The 19,790-nt window shown below is 32.4% G+C and overlaps 3 protein-coding genes and 1 long non-coding RNA gene across 5 annotated transcripts; 2 read left to right on the plus strand and 2 right to left on the minus strand.

The window, feature by feature from the left end:
- The first annotated feature begins 708 nt into the window (after positions 1 to 708).
- On the plus strand, positions 709 to 5,258 carry LOC106395116 (probable indole-3-pyruvate monooxygenase YUCCA4). Its single transcript, XM_013835642.3, has 4 exons — positions 709 to 2,115; positions 2,216 to 2,464; positions 2,691 to 2,813; positions 3,510 to 5,258. The coding sequence occupies exons 1-4, from the start codon at positions 1,489 to 1,491 to the stop codon at positions 3,744 to 3,746; spliced, it is 1,236 nt and encodes a 411-aa protein (XP_013691096.1). The 5' UTR covers positions 709 to 1,488; the 3' UTR covers positions 3,747 to 5,258.
- A 7,211-nt stretch (positions 5,259 to 12,469) lies between these two features.
- On the minus strand, positions 12,470 to 14,597 carry LOC106391322 (pentatricopeptide repeat-containing protein At5g11310, mitochondrial). The gene is made up of 2 exons (XM_013831945.3): positions 13,982 to 14,597; positions 12,470 to 13,913 (listed from the first exon to the last, which is right to left on the minus strand). Exons 1-2 carry the CDS (start codon positions 14,526 to 14,528, stop codon positions 12,700 to 12,702), a joined length of 1,761 nt encoding a protein of 586 aa, XP_013687399.1. The 5' UTR covers positions 14,529 to 14,597; the 3' UTR covers positions 12,470 to 12,699.
- Positions 14,598 to 15,942: 1,345 nt separating this feature from the next.
- LOC106391323 (cyclin-A2-2) lies at positions 15,943 to 19,488 on the plus strand. The gene is made up of 13 exons (XM_013831946.3): positions 15,943 to 16,126; positions 16,625 to 16,793; positions 16,884 to 16,970; positions 17,088 to 17,274; positions 17,480 to 17,601; positions 17,686 to 17,778; positions 17,892 to 18,025; positions 18,187 to 18,262; positions 18,354 to 18,430; positions 18,535 to 18,568; positions 18,656 to 18,805; positions 18,886 to 19,020; positions 19,126 to 19,488. The coding sequence occupies exons 2-13, from the start codon at positions 16,638 to 16,640 to the stop codon at positions 19,183 to 19,185; spliced, it is 1,311 nt and encodes a 436-aa protein (XP_013687400.2). The 5' UTR covers positions 15,943 to 16,126; positions 16,625 to 16,637; the 3' UTR covers positions 19,186 to 19,488.
- On the minus strand, positions 16,800 to 18,110 carry LOC106391327. Of its 2 annotated transcripts, none has more exons than XR_001278510.3 (4): positions 17,931 to 18,110; positions 17,672 to 17,808; positions 17,441 to 17,566; positions 16,800 to 17,373 (listed from the first exon to the last, which is right to left on the minus strand). It is a non-coding gene; the product is annotated as an uncharacterized LOC106391327 (long non-coding RNA). The 2 variants fall into 2 exon arrangements; XR_001278509.3 differs by having other exon boundaries at positions 17,441 to 17,569.
- Positions 19,489 to 19,790: the final 302 nt, after the last annotated feature.

Genomic DNA, 19,790 nt, shown 5'->3' on the forward strand with positions numbered 1-19,790 from the left:
AATATAATGATCGTATATCAAGTATTAAAATCCATAAGAAAAAAATATTAAAATCCATAAGAAAAAAGTAAAAATCCATGTACATCATGAACATACGTCAACCCAGTATTATATGCTACTCTTTCTGTTTCTAAATATATGATGTTTAAAAAAAATTGATATTCCAATATATAAGATGTTTTTAACTTTCTACGTAACTTTTACTTTATTAAAAACTGTATAACCAATCATATTTAATAATCTATTTTATAATTAGTTGAATACAATTATTTTATAGTTTTAATAATACTTTCGAGATAAAAATTATTTAATAACATCTTATATTTAAGAACATAGTAGAATATAATATATTAAGGCGGTGTAACCTGTGTTTTAATCACTGTTAAACTACAATGTTTAAGACTTTCATTTTCCCTATGGATTGATCTAGCTACATTTGTTATAGTACCTAGTGTAATTTTATATCCTACATATAACACTATCTAAGACCATTTCTAGTTTTTCGCTATATACTTTAAAAATTAATGAACTTGAAAAATATAAAGTGGGGTTTACTCGATCTTTTATTATAAAAAAATACTTTAGAATCAAACTCATGTATATTTCAAGTTAATCTGTTTATGGGTATAAATATAGAGGTGAGTTAAAATATACTATAAATTTATAATTTGTCAAATTAGTTTTTCAAATATGCATATACTATATATATACTTATGTATAGGATAATTTAGCACATTATAACAACGAAAATGCAAAAGGATTTTCTTAAATTTCATAGGAGGAAATCTAGTCGTTAATGGTAGAAGAAAACAGTTATTAGTATAAAAATATATATATGTGGCAACAATTTTTACTGTGTTATACTCCCTCCTTTTCTAAATAGATGATGTTTTAGGGAGTTTTTAATGTTTCAAAATAGATGATGTTTTCATATATCAATGCACTTTTCAACTTTATCAAAAACTGTGTAACAATGATACTGTGCAGTATGTTTTGTGATTGGTTGAATAACTTTTGATTTATATTTTAATAATATTTTTAAGATAAAAAACAAATCTTAATAGTTGTGCACAATGTTAAAACTTCATGTATTTTGAAACGGAAGAAGTATTTTATTTAATACCTGCACCAATTTTCCCCATCTTTGACCTACTCTACTCCCTGCACTTCATTAACACATCAACACACTCTCCTCTCTCAATACCCAAACAACAAGAAGATTAAAACCCCATAAAAAAAACCATTTACTTATTAGGCATTGAATAACACACAACAGACACAAATCCTTTCCTTTTCTCTCACGCCTTCTATCTCTCTCTCTATAGCATTTAAACCTCATCTCATAATTTCCAACTTCGTTTCTTGTTTTTTCCCGAGAAAACAATCAAGAAAAGACCCTAAAACAGAACACTTCTTTAGTTGCATGTGATCGACAGAGAAAATATAAAGACATCTTTCTTTCTTCTTCTTTTTTTTGCCTAGTCAAACATGAGCTCTTGTTTAGAAGAAAAGCATAGTCGAATCTTCGTTACCGGTCCAATCATCGTCGGTGCCGGTCCGTCCGGTTTATCCGTAGCGGCTTGTTTATCAAACCGAGGCGTACCATCGGTTATACTCGAGAGAACCGATTGCTTAGCTTCTTTATGGCAAAAACGTACCTACGACCGTCTTAAGCTCCATCTCCCTAAACACTTCTGCGAGCTTCCTCTTATGAAGTTCCCTAGAAACTTCCCAAGATACCCGTCCAAGCAACAATTCATATCCTACGTTGAGTCTTATGCTGCCCGGTTTAATATTAAACCGGTATTTAACCAAACCGTAGAGAAAGCAGAGTTCGATGTCGCCTCTGGTCTATGGACGGTGAAGACGCAAGACGTTGTGTACTCATCCACGTGGCTCGTGGTGGCAACAGGGGAAAACGCTGAACCGGTGATACCGGATATACCCGGTTTGAAGAAGTTTACTGGACCGGTTGTTCACACTAGTGCGTACAAGTCCGGTTCGGAGTTTGCAAACCGGAAGGTTTTGGTGGTTGGTTGTGGAAATTCCGGTATGGAGGTGTGCTTGGATCTTTGTAGATACAATGCTCTGCCTCATATGGTTGTTAGAAACTCTGTAAGTAATTAATTAAACATGCTCATTATCTAAGTACACGAAGAAAAATGGATTTTGGCTGAGCTAATAGGGGGTTTAATGGATTATTATAATGATGCAGGTACATGTATTACCAAGAGACTATTTTGGACTATCGAGTTTTGGAATAGCAATGACACTACTGAAGTGGTTTCCTCTAAAGCTGGTGGACAATTTGCTCCTGCTTCTTGCTAGTTTTTCGTTGGGCAATACCGACCGGTTAGGTCTCCGACGACCTAAAACCGGACCTATTGAGCTCAAGAACGTCACTGGAAAAACTCCCGTTCTTGATGTTGGCGCCATATCTTTGATACAATCCGGTCAAATTAGAGTAAGTTCGTTATAACTATTTTATTGTTTTAGGTAGTATTATTAACCTTCTAATGTTAATAATTGCTCCTTAGCTAAGAAGATTAGAGACATGTTTTAAGCTGGAGAATAGTTCTTTTATTGCATGTGTGTGTTTGTACTTTCTTTATAAAATATAGCTTATTTTGTATGAGTTTTTGTATTTGTTTTTCTAACTTAAATGATTAGTCTTGTGTATGAACTATTAGGTGACGCAAGCAGTGAAAGAAATAACTAAGAAAGGAGCAAAGTTTGTGAACGGGCAAGAAATGGAGTTCGACTCGATAATACTAGCGACCGGGTATAAAAGTAATGTCCCCTACTGGCTCAAGGTATTTAAACGCATTTGTTAATCATTCTTCTCATGACCTCGTCTGCATGTGTCTATATTTGTTTGATGATGATGAAAATATGAGAACCAATACGCATGCAATTGAAAAAGAAAAATCGTTTCAAGAACAACGGTGATTGTCAAATGATAAGGTTATGCATAAATTGATAAGGGTACAAAGGCTGTAGATAATAATATTCTCGTTTTAGGTTTTGGCGCACCGATTAAAGAAACAATTAATTTTTTACATTTCCTATAAAAAACAATATTACATATATACCTTACCATATTTCAACCAATAAAAAAATAAATTTTGCATAAAATTAATAAATTTTGCATTGAAATCGAAAACGACACTTATTTTGTAAAGAAAAATATTCTTTAAAACGACACTTAATATGAAACGGAGGGAATAGTTTTTATTGTTATCATTTAGCGAATCATCCATCGCTTTATATGATATGGACCTAACACATGCAACAAAGGGAACAACACTCCAAAACTCTTCTTTTCTCCATGCAAAATGGAATAAACCCTTTTTCACTATTTAAAAATTCCCCAAAATTACAAAAAAAAACGAGAGTAAAAGACAACAAAACTCTTGTTCTTTCCCTTGTTTTTAATCTCTCATCTCCCTGTTTTTGTTTTTTCTTTTTTAAAGAAATTTAAGTAATGTATGTCCTTTGAAATTTTACAGGACAATAGTTTCTTCACAAAGGAAGGGATGCCGAAAACGCCATTTCCAAACGGATGGAAGGGAGAGAATGGGCTTTACACGGTGGGTTTCACGAGAAGAGGGCTCTTGGGAACCGCTTTTGACGCCGTTAAGATCGCGGAGGATATAACAGACCAGTGGATGAAAATGCATGGTCCGTTGAGTAGCAGTAACGTTTGTAGTTCCCATATTATTCACTTTCACTTCAATAAATCATAATAAATCGATTTCTTTTTTCCTTGTATTCCTTTTTCATAATAATAATACTGCAATTTTTTTATCACACATCTATATTTATTTTCAAAGACCCTATTTTCTGACCTTTTGAATTTTATTCTATAAATAAAAAGCTATGTATGTTCATAATATGTATGTGCGTCTGTATGAATAGCTAACGACATGAGCACACAGTTCTCCATTATTCATTGATGTGTGCAGTAACCACTAGGTTTTGTACTTGAATATTGCATATATAGAGTAATTAAAACATTATGTAACATTTTAAAATTTTGATATGTCTCAGTCGGATTAACGTCAGTATATATTTTGTTTGCAGCATTTTGGTTAAACGATCGTTAAAATCTGGTTGTTATATATATATGATCAACATTTAAGTTTTGTTTCACTTAAAAAATTGCTTTCACTTTTTTTTCATAGCATTTGGCTTGTTTTTAATTAACAAAGATTTGAATAAATAAATTAATAAAAATTAACCGAGATGTGCATTACTTCAAGATATACGTAAAATAATAATACACATCTATATATAATTTCGATATTGTCAGTTTTCATAAACTGAAACTATAGGTTTATGATTTGGCCATCATTTTGACGTATGGGATGATAGACTGACTGTTTGATGATAATGACTGTGAATATTAGTATTACAAAAGGGCATATCCCCTTTCTATTATTCGATTATCACTTTTATAAATAAACTTTTATCCGTCGTGTGATTTACAACTTTGTCATTTTTTATGTGTCAATATCACATTCTACCTCACAACCTTATTAAAATAACTCTCTTTGATCTACATTAATTACATGTCATATCATTGCTAAAAACATATTTCATCTGTTCCCGAAAGTAAGATTTTCTAGAGTTTTCAAGTTTATTAAGAAATATAATAAATGTTTACAATTTAATTTAAAATTTATTTTTCAATACACTTTCCAATAACTATTCACCAATAAAATTTAATCAATTCAAATATTCACAATTAATGTTTCTCAAAAGTATATAAAAGTACTTTAAAATATAGAAAATCTATTTTTGTAGAACAAAAAAAACTCTAGAAAATCTTACTTTCAAAAACGGCGGAAGTATAATATATGTTTCATTTTATGCATTTTGATTCTAAGCATTTATTCTAAGCATCTTGCCAAAAACATAGTCTCATTTCATGAACATGTTCACTTAATTTAAAATATTGAAACTTTGTATACATTCATGTCACGACACTATTGTATAAAATGTGAACTCTATGGATAATATAATTTATATGCCCTGTTAAGTTATATCGATCCTTTTTAACATCCCTATCAACTCGAGATAATATTATGTCATTGGCCATCATATTATATATTTTTTCTAATTTATGTTATATAATATACTATTCTAAATAAACCAGAAACAAGATGATATACTATGTTGTGCGATTTGTCTATGTATTATTGTATATTAGTTAGTTATTATTAGTAATATATTATTAGTAATATGTTAGCATAATAGTTGTGTATACTCGATCACATCAACAATATAATCGCATTTTTATTCTGATTATAAACACTTAGATACAATACGAAGATATTACTCAAATGAAACATATAGTCCATGATATATTTGAATGAATCGAAAAAAACGCTGTCATTGGATCTTGATTAAGCTATATTTCCTTAATGGAGTAAATCTTGGTGTCAAATATTGAATGCTCCAATTCAAAGATTAATGAAAGATGGTCATGAAATTTGAATCAATCAAATATTTTCGGAATGATTGACTTTCGTGTTTGTGGTATTTCAATTATGGGAAGTCTATTGTATTATTTCCAATTTTAGAGGATAATATTTGCATTGATTGATCAATCGTGACATATGTGATAGTAACATAAGATGTTAAATCGCTATGGTCAAAATTTTGAATAAATATGCGATCAATTATAGATTTTTTTGGCGTGATTTTAGGGTTATATGCAATTATAGATTTCTTAGTCAATGTAATTTTTTTATGTCAATTCATTTATCTATAATACTAAACAAAAATTAATAAAAATTATTAACCTTGAATGTATGTGGTATAATGCGCAATGTACCATCAAAATTTATGTTAATGAACTACACAGCAATATCCATTGTCTACTCTGTTCTAACTGAACCATATCATAAGCATTTCACGCTTTGTTGTGTAGATTTTACACACACTCTGTTAAAGACACTTGCGAATAATACTAAAACATTTTAGATGTATTTTTAAGTTATTTGAAAAAGAGTATACATTCATTACATTTGTGACTATTGTTCGTGATGTATGACTATGATCACTATGATTCATGTATTGAAAATATAATTGATCTTCATTATTGTTCATTGTTACATTAGTCTAATTGAATCTTTTCGAATATTGCTGATATTTTGAGCAATTGTTCGTGTTATATAACTCTAAATCCTTAACCAAGTTCGTAGCAATGAGTGTTTTAAACTCATATGTATCTATTCCATTAATATATAAACTTTAGCTGTAAAGTTTTTCTTAATGGATAATATAAATCAAAATATATGCAAATAGAAAGGTCTAGAGAAAGATTGTTTTTTAGTTGACAAAAAAAATTGTTTTTAATGAGTTTTTATTATGTTTTCCGTTATGATAGAAATCTCACGAATTTCAGGGTAATCTTTAAAACATCAATAGTATTTTTACTTTTTAGAATATGGAATATATGAAATATGGTGGTCTATTTAATTTAAATGTTAAATTTTGTGTGCACGTTAATTTCGAACTTTACATATTTAGAAGAGTGTAATTTGGTAAGATCTGATTATGTTCATAAAGTAATAATATACTCTATTATATTACCGAACTATAAGATTTAAATTTGGACAATCAATAATTCAAATAATGTTATTATCTAATTAGCCCGTAGTTTCTTTTTAAATTTTAAATAACCATATAAAATACCACCATTTTTATCTTAGATAAGATCCAATAATATGTTATATACCCTGTTCTAAAAATCGACCGTCTAGCCGCCTAGGCGGCCTCTTCCGCCCCGATTTATGCCAAATCGGTTTAAAAAATCGGATATCCAATTTTTTCCGCCTAGCCGCCTAATCTATTTTTTATTATTTTTTTATGATTTTTTATTTATTTTTATTTTTATTTTATTTTAAATAATATTTTTATTTGTTTATTTGATCTAAAATTTTATAAATATCATTTATATTCATAATTTTGATGAAAATTACACTATATTAAGTTTATATATTTTATTTGTGTGTGTTTATACAATCTTAAACATGAAAATGTATTAATGTTATACACAATTAAAGATTAACATGTTTTATAACATAGTAAACCATCTAAAAATTCTGCCCCGCATAATTTTCGATTAATCCCTTATTTTTTCTTTATGCGCTAGATCCAACTCGACCATCCGACTAGCACCTAACGCGTTTCCGAACAAGGATTATATATAACAAATTCACGAATCAAATAATAGAAACTTATTAGAATGTAACCAGCTAGTACCTAGTTATTAGTTAATGTTTTATTTTGAAAATGGTCAATATTGTCGGTTAATATGAATTTACGTGAATTATAAATTTTCAATGTTATCAGCTGTCGTCGGGGCCGACAATGATGGAGCTCTGACAGATTTTGGATCATCTCCTACGAGAACTATCAGACAAGATCTTCTCTCGCATTCTTTTATATGCTAAGGTCATAAATATTTAGAAAGTATAAGTACGCATGTAAATGCACACGGAGAAGCAACTTGTGTATCTGTGTGCTTCGTAGATTTATAAAGGTACCATACGTCATATCACCAGATGGGTTAAATTTTAGTTAGAAGCAACAATTAATGTGAAAAGATTGATAGGCTTTTGGGGAAAGGTTTTGAAAGTTGTGATGATTATTAAATGATACTAAGTTTTAACAAAGTCAAGTACTGGTGTTAATGTTTCGGCTGTTTTAAAAAAAAAATTAAATCAGCTGAACTAGAATTACAAAACAAATTTATGGTCGAATATATATTTGATTTGTTTGTGAAATCAGTATTTATTATATAGTCTAAAATAAAAAATAAGTAACAGTTTTGTTAAAATATACTACTAACTGTTTTTGTAAAAATATATACTAAATACGATGACTTGATAATAAACTACATTTTTTCTTAAAATATTAACTACATATTAATATATATATATATAGTTTAGTTACGTACAACATATGTAAGTAGTTTGAAACAATTATACCAATAGCAAATGGACAGGCACTGCATTTACCATGGTAAGTTTTCTGCAATATTAGACACAACGATAAACAGTTTTTCTAGTAATAGTATCTAATCTTTAACCATTGTATTCAAGAATTTTCATGCAATATTGTCGTCTAGGTAGTAACTTAAAGAATTTTCATATTTCCAAATATAATATTTACTCTGGCTGCCTTTTCATCTTTTATTCTCGTTCACCTCAAATTTAAATCACAAAATTGGGCAGTGAATATAGTGATGATTTGATGATGATAGATGAAATATGATTGAGAAGCTCACTTACAAAACCAAAGCATATGCAGTATTTAAAATTATTAGAATATTAGGAAGCCGAAGAGTGGGGTCTGAACTGAAGATATCTCAGTGGTACGTTGCTTTAAAGGCCAGCTTGACCTTCGCTGACAAATAATATACAACAGTTTCAAAACCTAATAGTAAGAGTTTATGTCATCATCCTCTGTGTTTATTACGTATAGATCTTGAAAGGAGAGGGACCTTTCACTATCCCTACCTCTTTTGATTCCCTCTGTCTTTTTGTTTTTCTTCTTGTTTATTCACCACCCTTCTCAGTTATTTCTTCTGCTTACATGTGGAATATACGTTTTCTACTTGTATGACAACTCCATGTTAGTGATATATATCGCGCGTGATCGAATTTTAGCAGGATTCGATAATACACATATACATTATGTAGAGACAGATGTGGCCATTCAGTTATTTGCTTTCGGTTGGTTGCCTTTTTTTCGGCTTTTGGTTTATCGAGCTTGGAAACTCATGACCAAGATTTGATGGTTTGGGCCAAATCAAGTTTTCGGTTTGAATTTAGTAAATTCAGTTTTCGATAAAACAAAAAATAATAATCTAATTAGATCTTGATCCCGCGCAACCGCGCAGATATTTTTTTTCATTTATATATATATATATATATTCATATTTGTTGTAGATCATTAGTGGTCTATATTTTTAATGTTAATCATATACTTGAACGTTTATACAATTATTTCATATACAATAATTTTATAATTTACTTGTTATAATTAATCAAAATTTTAAAACAGTATATATTTGTCACTTTTTATTAAATATTTATAGTATTATATTTGTATTTACTTAATAAGCAATTAATATATTCATGAGAAAATATATTTAAAAATTATTCTGCATTTAGTTTATGCTAAATTTTGACATGTCATTCAAAACTGATTTTTTTTACCAATATTTTGTATGCTTATTCATTTATATAATATATTATTGTATATACATCTAAGATATGTTAATTTTTAGACATGTATTATATAGTTTGCAAATTTTAAGCCGTTATGTCATAAATAGTATATATATATTTTTAACATAACTAGTTTATATTTACGAAAATAAAATTTATCAATTTAATATACTTTTATCATATTTAGTTCAGTATAATAATTGTATTATAACTTGATGATAAAATAGATAAAAATATGATAGAATTTTAATTATTCATTTTATAAACGAAAACTTAATATATATTAATGCATAATAATAGTTCATTGCTAATTACAAAATTAGTAAAAATATGTACATAAATTTTTGAAAATTAGGATATCGTTAAAATATTTTTAAACAGATTTATTAGAACTTTTAAACTATAATACAAATATATATTTATTTATATTTAAAATGAAAAGATATCATGATCAAAGTAGTTACATTTTTTTTTATATTATTAGCGTTAATGAAATACATGTTAATTTTTGTACGTGTATTATATAGTTTGCTAATGTTAACTCGTCTTACCTACTTATTATATATTTATTCTTAACATAAATATTTTATGCTTATGAAAATAAAATTTATAAATTTAATACAATTTTATTATATTTAGCTCACTATAATAATTGTCTTTTAATATTATTGATTATGATTATACAATAGATAAAAATATGATATAATTTTTTATTTTTCATTTTAAAAACGATAACTAAATATATTAATGTATTATAATATTTCAAAAAATAATTTCAAAATTACTGAAAATATTTAAATAAAATTTTTGAAAATGAAGATCTTGTGAAAATCTCTTAAAACAGATTTGTTTGAATTTTTTTTAAAAAATTTATTTATATCTAAAATAAAAAGATATCAAAAGATATTATGATTAATGTAGTTCAAAGATTCTATATATTATTAATTTTAGTAAATTACATTTAATGAAATTTCTAAATGATGGTCCAAATTAAAAAAAATCACACTTGAAAGAAGTCATGGCTTCTATTTTAATATATAAGATATATTAGTGAAAATATTTAAATAAAATTTTTGAAAATGAAGATCTTGTGAAAATCTTTTAAAACAGATTTGTTTGAATGTTTTAAATAAATTTAATTATATTTAAAATAAAAAGATATCAAAAGATATTATGATTAAAGTAGTTTAAAGATTCTATATATTATTAATTTTAGTAAATTACATTTAATTAAATTTTTAAAGGATGATCCAAATTAAAAAAAAATCACACATGAAAGAAGTCATGACTTCTATTTTAATATATAAGATTTTTAAGTATATCTAGTACTTTATTTCTTCAGTCTATACATTCTGAGAACATTTCCAACCCATAACACTATTTTAGTGTCAAAATCACACTATTTTAGTGTAATTTCAACACTAAAAAAATATTCTTCTCCAACCATGACACCAAATTTCACACTAAAAATTATTTTATAATATTATATGTATTTATGTTTTTATTTGTCATTTATTTAATTGTTTATTTTATTAATAAATTAAGTTAATAGTATTTTAGTGGGGTGAACAGTGTTTTAGTGTGATGAATAGTGTCACACCAAATTTGGTGTGAAATTATACTGTTGCACTAAAATGATGTGATATTTAGTGTTGGGTTGGAAAAGGTTTTTGTGTCAAAATCACACTAAAATAGTGTTTTGGAGTTGGTTTGGAAATGACCTAAGCATACATACCTATGATCACTAAAAGATCTTGATTAAATTGAACTTTTAGAAGAATATTAATCTTTTTTCGTGAATCAATTAACTAGTGTCAATAAGACATTTGAGAAAACATTTTAAAACTAGCAAATGATTTCGAAATTTTCATTCCTCTAATATTTGTTTATTGTATATATATATTCTAAGCATACGAATAATCACTAATTGATGAAGCAGTGGAGCAGGGTAAGTTCAGGTCCCGCAGTGCAAAGAGCTATCACTCACTCACCTTTGCTTTGCGAACGATCTGATGGTGTTCGTAGAAGGATCTAAGGAGTCTATTGAGGGGGCCCTTTCAGTATTTGATGACTTTGCTGTATGCTCAGGCCTTTGTATCAGTATAGAGAAATCCACAGTTTATATGGCTGGTGTCTCAGTAGAAGAGAAGAGAAGAATCTTAAAAAACTTCTCGTTTGCTGATGGAGACCTTTCGGTTCGTTATTTGGGTCTCCCACTGATGACTCAAGGGATGAAGAAGCAACATTACTTACCTCTGGTGGAAAAGATCAAAAGCATGATCAACTCTTGGACATGTAGATTTCTTTCATACGCTGGAAGACTTTAGTTGATAAAATCAGCCCTGATGATTTGACTGTGCTAAAGAACAATATTTGTCCTTCTACTGAGGATAGAAGTATGTGGCGCATGGAGTCGGGTTATAAAACTTGCTTCTCAACTAATGAGACTTGGAGGATATTGAGAGTAAAGTATGCTCAATTTAGTTGGTCAAGAAGTGTCTGGTTTTCGCAGGCTACCCCTAAGTTCTCGTTCATAGTGTGGCTTGCAATGTTGAACATGTTATCAACTATGGATAGAATTTCAAAATGGAGTAGAGCGGTAGATGATACGTGTGTCTTGCGCAAGAATGCTCCTGAAACGAAGAATCATCTCTTCTTTGATTGTTCTTTCTCTTCTCAGGTATGGGATTACGTAGTAAAAGGGATCTTGGGTAGTGCTCATACAAATGACTGGAATGCTGTAGTACTCTTGATTACAGATCAGACCATGGAAAGAAAGAAACTTTTATGTATCAGATATGCGTTTCAAGTTGCGGTCCATGCGTTATGGATGGAGAGAAATAAGATTAAGCACGATGATAAGCCTTTGCCTCTACCAGCTCTACAGAAGTTGATTGAGAAAGAGGTTCGTAATAAGTTAAGTCGGATGAGAACAAAGGGAGGGAAAGGTATACAAGGAATTTTACAATATTGGTTTAGAGCTAGATTGTGAATAGAAATATTTTTTTCTCTTGGGATTTTTAATCCAGAGTTGTAAAGGAGTAAGGAGTAGTTTTACATAAATGTGCATTAGTTGTAAATAGATTTTTTTTATGAATACATTTAACATTCATTCAGAAAAAAAGAATAATCACTAATTTTAGTTCTTTTTAAATTAACAATTTTAAAATTGTGATAAAATGATGCAATGTTGTTGGAAATCCGAAAACTATCAGTCGGTTGGGTAAAAGTAAAACCATCCACTTCACTCGGGCTAGTACCAGGAGAAAATGTCCCTACCGTTCGTTACTCAGCATGTGTCTCATGTTACAACTCAAGATGGTTCGGTGGTTTGGGTTAGACAATACATGAAAAGGTAGTCTTAAAGCTCCATTCTAAATGCAAGTGGAACCCAAAGTCCAAATGGCCCATCTCAAGCCCGTTATAAGCTCATTACTCTCACATCTGTTTATGACTAAGGACTTGAAGACTCGTGTGGTACTCTCACTGCATCTCCATCATCTGCCAACTTCCCGTCTTCACGCATCTTCACAAGCTTTCTCGGGTTTCTGCAAACCTTCAACACATCAGACATTGCTTCTGCTCTATGCAATATAGACTTCCTTCTATCTCCTCTACCAGGGGGTTGTGCATCCACCACTTCTCTGTACGTATTCGGTAGTTTCTCCGAGTGAGGAAGAGACGACATCACACCGCCTAATCTCTTCGCCATCTCGGTCAACCCTTTCGTCCTCAAACCGTTATCGATCATCTTGAATGTAATATACTGCGGAATGATCCCTCTCCTCACAACCTTCTCAAACTCCTCGAACGCTTCTTCGAACATGTCCAGCCTGCAGAGCAAATGAATCAGCATCGTGGTCGTTAACAAATCCGGATCGATTCCTCTGTTTTTCATCTCCTTGTCAACCTGCATCGCCAAGCTCAGCTTCCCATCCTCACAGAGCATTTTCATGATCAAATGGTACGTAAACCGATCCGGACTATGTCCAGCTTCAATCAACTTGAAGTACAAGTTCATCCCTTCTTCGGTCTTGTTATGCTTTGAGAAATACTTAAAGAAATGGTTGTAAGTAGTCGGCGTAGGATCAACCCCTCTGTTCATCATCATCTTAAGTATCTTGCTAGCTCCTAACAAATCTCCAGCCTTGCAGAAGTTCTTAACTAGTGAGTTATAAGTCACTATAGTAGGACCCGATACGCAAACAAAGAACCTCTCCATCATCCCTAAAGCTTCTTGTAACCTCCCAGCTTCTCCTAAACCGTCGATTATCGGATTAAACACCATGAAACTCATCTCCATTTCCGCCATCTTCATCTCTTCAAGAACCTCCATAGCAACCTCGACGCGACGCATCCTGCAGTACCCTTCTATGAGGGTACCGTAGGTGACAACGCTCAGCTTCACATTCATCTCCTTCATCTCTCCCCATAGATTCTCCGCTTGCTTTAGCTTTCTTGCACGGAACCATCCGTTTAATAAAATGTTGAAGATCCGAACAGAGGGAATCCAATTCGAATCCATCCTTCGTCTTCTCTCCATGTACATTGAAGCTTCTGTGACGTGTCCTTCTTTGCAAAGAGCGTCTAACAAAACCTCGAGAAGCGTAAGCTCTATATCGTAGCTTGTAGCGTATTCAAAAGCCTTTATAGCTTGCTGCACCATTCCTACAAGAGAAAAGCTCTAAGCAACAGATTCTAATTCAAATGTTCATCAATTTTTTACTGAAGCTTACCAGCACGAGCATACCGTCTGATCAAAACGGTGAACGTGTCTGCTGTAACTAACTCTGATCCTCCATCGCTTCTCACCCGATCAAAGATCAACGACCACGCGCTCTCGAAGTCACGTGCTTTGCACATGGCGTTGATAACGGAATTGAATAGTGACGGAGATAGTGTAAACGTAGGTTTCGTATCGGCCCATTTGAACACTGAGTGGAGCAGCATCGGCGAGGAGCTTAACCGGTCGAACAGAGCCTGAACCAGCTGATAACTCGGTTCGATTCCGGTTTCGTTTAGAGCTGACTCGAGGCTCGAACCGGGGATTACGTTTTGGTTTTCGAGGAGATTCGATATGGTGGCGAGATCGGTCTGTGAGAAATCAGGGACGGTGAGCTGATGACGTGTTGAATCGGGTGAGGCGGGTGGTTGTTGTAACCGTTGGATTGGAATAGGCGGGGATGAACGGCGAGATGATGAGAATTTGTGAAGGAGGAAGTGGTGGTGAGAGTTAGGGTTTAAGGGGCGGATGCGGCGGAAGGAGGTGAACAGAGAGTTCATTTTTCCAACCGCCGTTAAAAGTGGCCGCCGATGCGAATAAGATACTTTGGCGCGTTCCGACTTTATTTGGGCTTATGTCCGTTACTGGAAATATCCACCAATGGACTTTTTAGGCTCGGCTCGCGAGGTCAACTGGCCCAAACCTTTTTTTTTTTGTTTTGGAATAAAACATTTACCGGTATTTGATAGATTTATTTCTAAATATAATGTATTTGTTAATAATATTATTTTACATAATTAAATTTTTGTGTCATAAATAATTTTTATTATATTATATTAGATTATTTATAAACACAATTTTTGTTTTGTTTTAGGATATATATATTAGAACGGTATTTGTAACTGTTATTTATATTAACGATGTTAAACCTCGATAATATATGTGTCAGTTATAACGACAAAATAAATATAACGACAAAATAAATATACTTAATTCAATGTTGTTGAATTGGTAAAACGTTTGTTGACTAACTATAATTTAAATTTTTATATATGTGAATAAGCTCTTGAAATAATTGTAGTATAACAATTTTTTTGTAGTATTTATTGTTTTCCTCCAATTCTTTTTCAAAGTTGCTTATTTTGTTGCAATTAAAAATGACATAATGGAAATATATTATTGACCAGAATAGTTGGCTCATTGGTGGGATACAGGATTGTGAGATTGACAACATTTCTAACTTGCTCATGAGTCATGGACTGTCTACATGCATAGTCAATATAGCAATCATTTTAAATAGATCGGCGCATACGAAAGTGATATACTGATGTTATACATGCAAACAACATTAGTGTCATGCGCGAGAGTAATTTTTTTTTTTTTAATCGAATTAATTTTTTTTTTAATCGAAATAATTTTTATTCAACTCGGAAATGGAAATTCAGATTCATTTATAAGCTCGATTGGAACTAAATAACTCAAGTAAAAGAATTACAATTTTGCTTCGCTCACCTACTACACCCGACATATTCCGTTACTTCGTTTTCAAAATGGGTGAGCCTAATCTGTATTGCATATTTCCATAATTCACTGTCAAAATGTAAAGTTACAGTCTGTATGTGAGGTGCATCCATCCTCTTTCGTTTGTTCAACTGAGAATTTCCAGCCGACTGGGTTTATCACCATCCATTCATTTTAAGGAAAATAGAAATACAGTAAAATTAAATAAAAATACAGATTGCACTATTCCACGTATAGTAACAAAGACCAAGCTATAGAAAACATATGTGGCAATATAATACCAAATCAGAAAAATATCTTTACCAAAAAAGCAAAGGAATATATAAAAATCGCCTTTTGTCAAAGTAGAAAGTTTATTTTATTTTTATTATAGTTTTTTAAGTTGAGAAAAACAGAGTAATAAATTATTTTAATCCGAGATAATTGTGAAATTTGAAACAGTGCCTTTCACTGAGTCTCGCTTCCCCGCTCCTCACCGCTCTTCCCCACCTACACCTATAATATAACACTCTCTCTCTCTCTACTGTCTCCCAATTTCATCGCTTACTCTCTCTCTCTCTGGAGCGTTCTCTATTTACAGTGAGCTTCTCTAGACCGCGATCGCCGGAAAAATCATAATCCGATTATCTGAGCTTAGGTATAATCATCATCATCACGTCTCGTCTGCATACCATTTTTTCTCGATTTTCTGAGTTTTTTTTTTGCGAAATCTTAGCTCGTTCCTCTTCGCTTTAATCGACCATAGTTTGGGCTTTAGACTGCTCGATCTTCCCCGGCGAATGCTTTTTGTTTGTTTGTTTGCCTTTGATTGAGATGATTCCTCTTTGTTGTCTCCGCTTGTATTAGCTTTCGAAATTATCGAGATGATTCGTGAATAACGATTATCTGAAACGTGCATGTACTCTATGGCTCATCGTGTGTTATAGGCGAGATAATCTGTTTTGAATTGAAAAAAAATTAGATTCTGTGATGATGAATTAAACATGATAACTAGTTGTGATTAGCTGGGTTGCTTCCTTTATTGAGAGATCTGTGGCACAATGTGATTATTATTATATGCTTGTTTCTTCCTGAGTTGTATGCTGCATTTGAACACTGGTTATACAGTGACTATAACAACCTCTTTGATCTGCAGGCTCGGCTAAATTATGGATTGCTCTTCTTCGATGCATCCAAATGCAAACAAAGAGAACGTCTCTACTTCAGATGTTGAAGGAGGTTTTGGCCGCATAACGAGATCACGAGCTAAAAAGGCCTTGGGAGGAGGAGTATCTATACCTCCAACAAAACCCTCTTTTAAACAGGTATTGAAACATTGTTCTTATAAAATTTCATAAACGAGTTGCAGCAGATGTTACGAAAAATCTCTAATCTTACTGATTCTTGTTTATCAGCAAAAGAAGCGTTCAGTACTTCAGGATGTGAGTAATACCTCTGCAGGAAATATATATTCAGACCTCCTGGGAGGTGGGAACATCAAGGTAAAGCTTTCAGATGATATTGTTTTCGTTTCTTGGTTGTTTATTATAAATCTTATGTTGGTTATATAGCCTTCAAGCTTCTCCTTTGAGCTTCATATTATCGAGATCACGTTGCAGGTTACCAGAAAAAGTATAAAGCAGTGTAAAAAGGCAGCAAAGGGAGGTGCTGATGTTGCCATGGAAATTCTGGATGATATGCATACTGAAAAATCGAAACTAGCTGAAGATTTGTCCAAGATCAGGATGGCTGAATCCCAATATGCTTCTCTTTCTATCTCTAAGGATGAAGAAATTACTGAGCAACGTAAGAACTGTATTTGTTAATCCAAGGGTCTTGTTGATTCCTCATTAACTCTTGCTCCAGCATTGGACTCCAAGATGCTAAATTGTTTAGTAGCAATTCCTATTAAATTGTGCTGTTAAAAGGACTGAAACAAGTGAAGTCTATACCCAAAATGTATGTTTCTCACTCTTTACTCAAGGTATGCGTCTTTTATTGGCTTGTGCAGAAGAAGACGGTTCTGGTGCAATGGATTTTTGTCAAGTTGTAGATATCGATTCCAATGATAAAGATCCTCAGTGTTGCAGCTTGTATGCTGCTGATATATACGACAACATTAATGTTGCAGAGGTTTTTAGTTACACGATCCCAACTGCTTACATCTTTCCACAATTAATTTAAGGATTTTTGGAGTTCTAACCTTCTTTTCTGCAGCTTCAACCGCGACCCTTGGCTAATTATATGGAGCTTGTGCAGCGAGATATCGACCCAGCCATGAGAAGGATTCTAATTGACTGGCTTGTAGAGGTTAGTTCTCCTCTGATTGACATAGCATTCCTTTAAAAAAAAATTGAGCACAAACTGAGGATATTGTTTCAAGCATTTTGAGTAACATTCTTCACTGCGTGTACTTCTTCCAGGTTTCTGAAGACTACAATCTGGTTCCAGATACGCTTTACCTTACTGTGAATCTTATTGATCGGTTTCTATCCAACAGTTGCATTGAAAGGCATAGACTCCAGCTCCTTGGTGTCACTTGCATGCTTATAGCTTCGTAAGTCCCTACTTTGTTGTTTTTTCGGGGATGTCAATTTAGCACGATTCTATTGAATACCATTTCCATCCAAAGGAGAGGGCGAAAGTTAAATATGCATATATGTTAAAGTAGAGAAACACTAATACTTTCTCTTTTGTACTTTTTGTTGCCCCGTGAAGAAAATACGAAGAGCTTTCCGCACCACCGGTGGAGGAGTTTTGCTGCATTACGGCCAATACATACACAAGACCGGAAGTAAGTACCATTCAAAATGCACATATCTTGGTGTCTTCGCTGTGTATAGATTCTTGATAAAGAAATAAACAAATTATAAACTGTGTTTCAGGTGCTGAGCATGGAGATTCAAGTTCTAAATTTTGTGCAATTTAAATTATGTGTTCCTACGACCAAAACCTTTCTGAGGTAAACATTAATGGCAGAACTATATGCATCACCACATCTTCCTAACTTGGTTCAAAAAAACAGTATTGACTCATTTTTCAACTTATCTTAACAATGTTTGTCAGGCGGTTTCTTAGAGCAGCTCAAGCTTCTTACAAGGTGTTGAACAATGATCCATTCGCCATCAATCTTCAGTACTATGGAGACTTGAAATCTGACTTTGCTCCTTTTTCATAATTTATGCAGTCGCCTCTGGTTGAAATGGAGTTTTTAGCAAACTATCTAGCCGAGCTGACACTCGTGGAATATAATTTCCTAAGGTTCCTGCCATCACTAGTTGCTGCTTCAGCTGTTTTCCTAGCCAGATGGACCCTTGACCAAACTGAAGATCCTTGGGTCAGTAATTTTTATTGAATCTTACAAAAGTTTTTTTTTTTTTTTTCTGTTTGCTGATAAAAGAATGCTATTGGTTACAGAATCCTACTCTGCAGCACTATACCAGATATGACGTAGCTGAGCTGAAAACAGCAGTACTCGCAATGGAGGATTTGCAGCTCAACACCAGCGGATGTACCCTCACTGCCACCCGTGAGAAATACAACCAAGCAAAGGTACGTTCCTCTACAAAAACACTGTTAAGTCACGGATTGTTGAAAAAAGGTGAAGGAAGTAAAATGGTGATTGAACTGGTTCGAATTTTACATGACTATGAATAGTTTAAGAGCGTGGCAAAGCTGGCATCTCCCAAACGAGTTGCACCACTTTTCTCAGGATGAAACTAAAACAATAACCAAGGCCGGTGGTGATCAATCCCTAGTTTCAGACATTGGATTTAGTGGTCTCTTCCTTTGACCATTGATTTCCCAGTGTTTGTTTCTACTCAAGTTTTGTCTGTCTGTTTCTATGTAGCTATTGTGTGGCGCTAGTGATTTATAAGACCATTTACCTGTCACATATGTTGAGGAGTTTTGTTATCTCATTTCTACACCTATTTCACCACCTTGCAAGATTATGTACTTAAGAGCTCTTGTAAAAGGAATAGAGACAAAAGTTATAATAATACATATGATTCATGGCTAGATTGTTGTGTTCTTTATTCAGATTTCACAATGCTATATTCATATGGGAACGTTTAGATATGCAGAGTTGTGGAATAGATGTAGCCAGAACAGAAGGAACTGACCAAGAATTGTAGAATAGTACCTTCTGCTTGTTCGATTATCACATCAATGACCATCACTAGCTTCCCAATATCCAGTCAATCTCACCCCAACTAAACCCCCATCAGTTTCATAGTTGAGCTACGCAGGTACACTACTTATAGTATCGACTAGATAAACAAGAAACCTTTAACAAAACATTTCAAATTCTAGTCCTTCTC

This window comes from Brassica napus, chromosome C9, assembly GCF_020379485.1.
Source record: "Brassica napus cultivar Da-Ae chromosome C9, Da-Ae, whole genome shotgun sequence".
NCBI lineage: Eukaryota > Viridiplantae > Streptophyta > Magnoliopsida > Brassicales > Brassicaceae > Brassica > Brassica napus.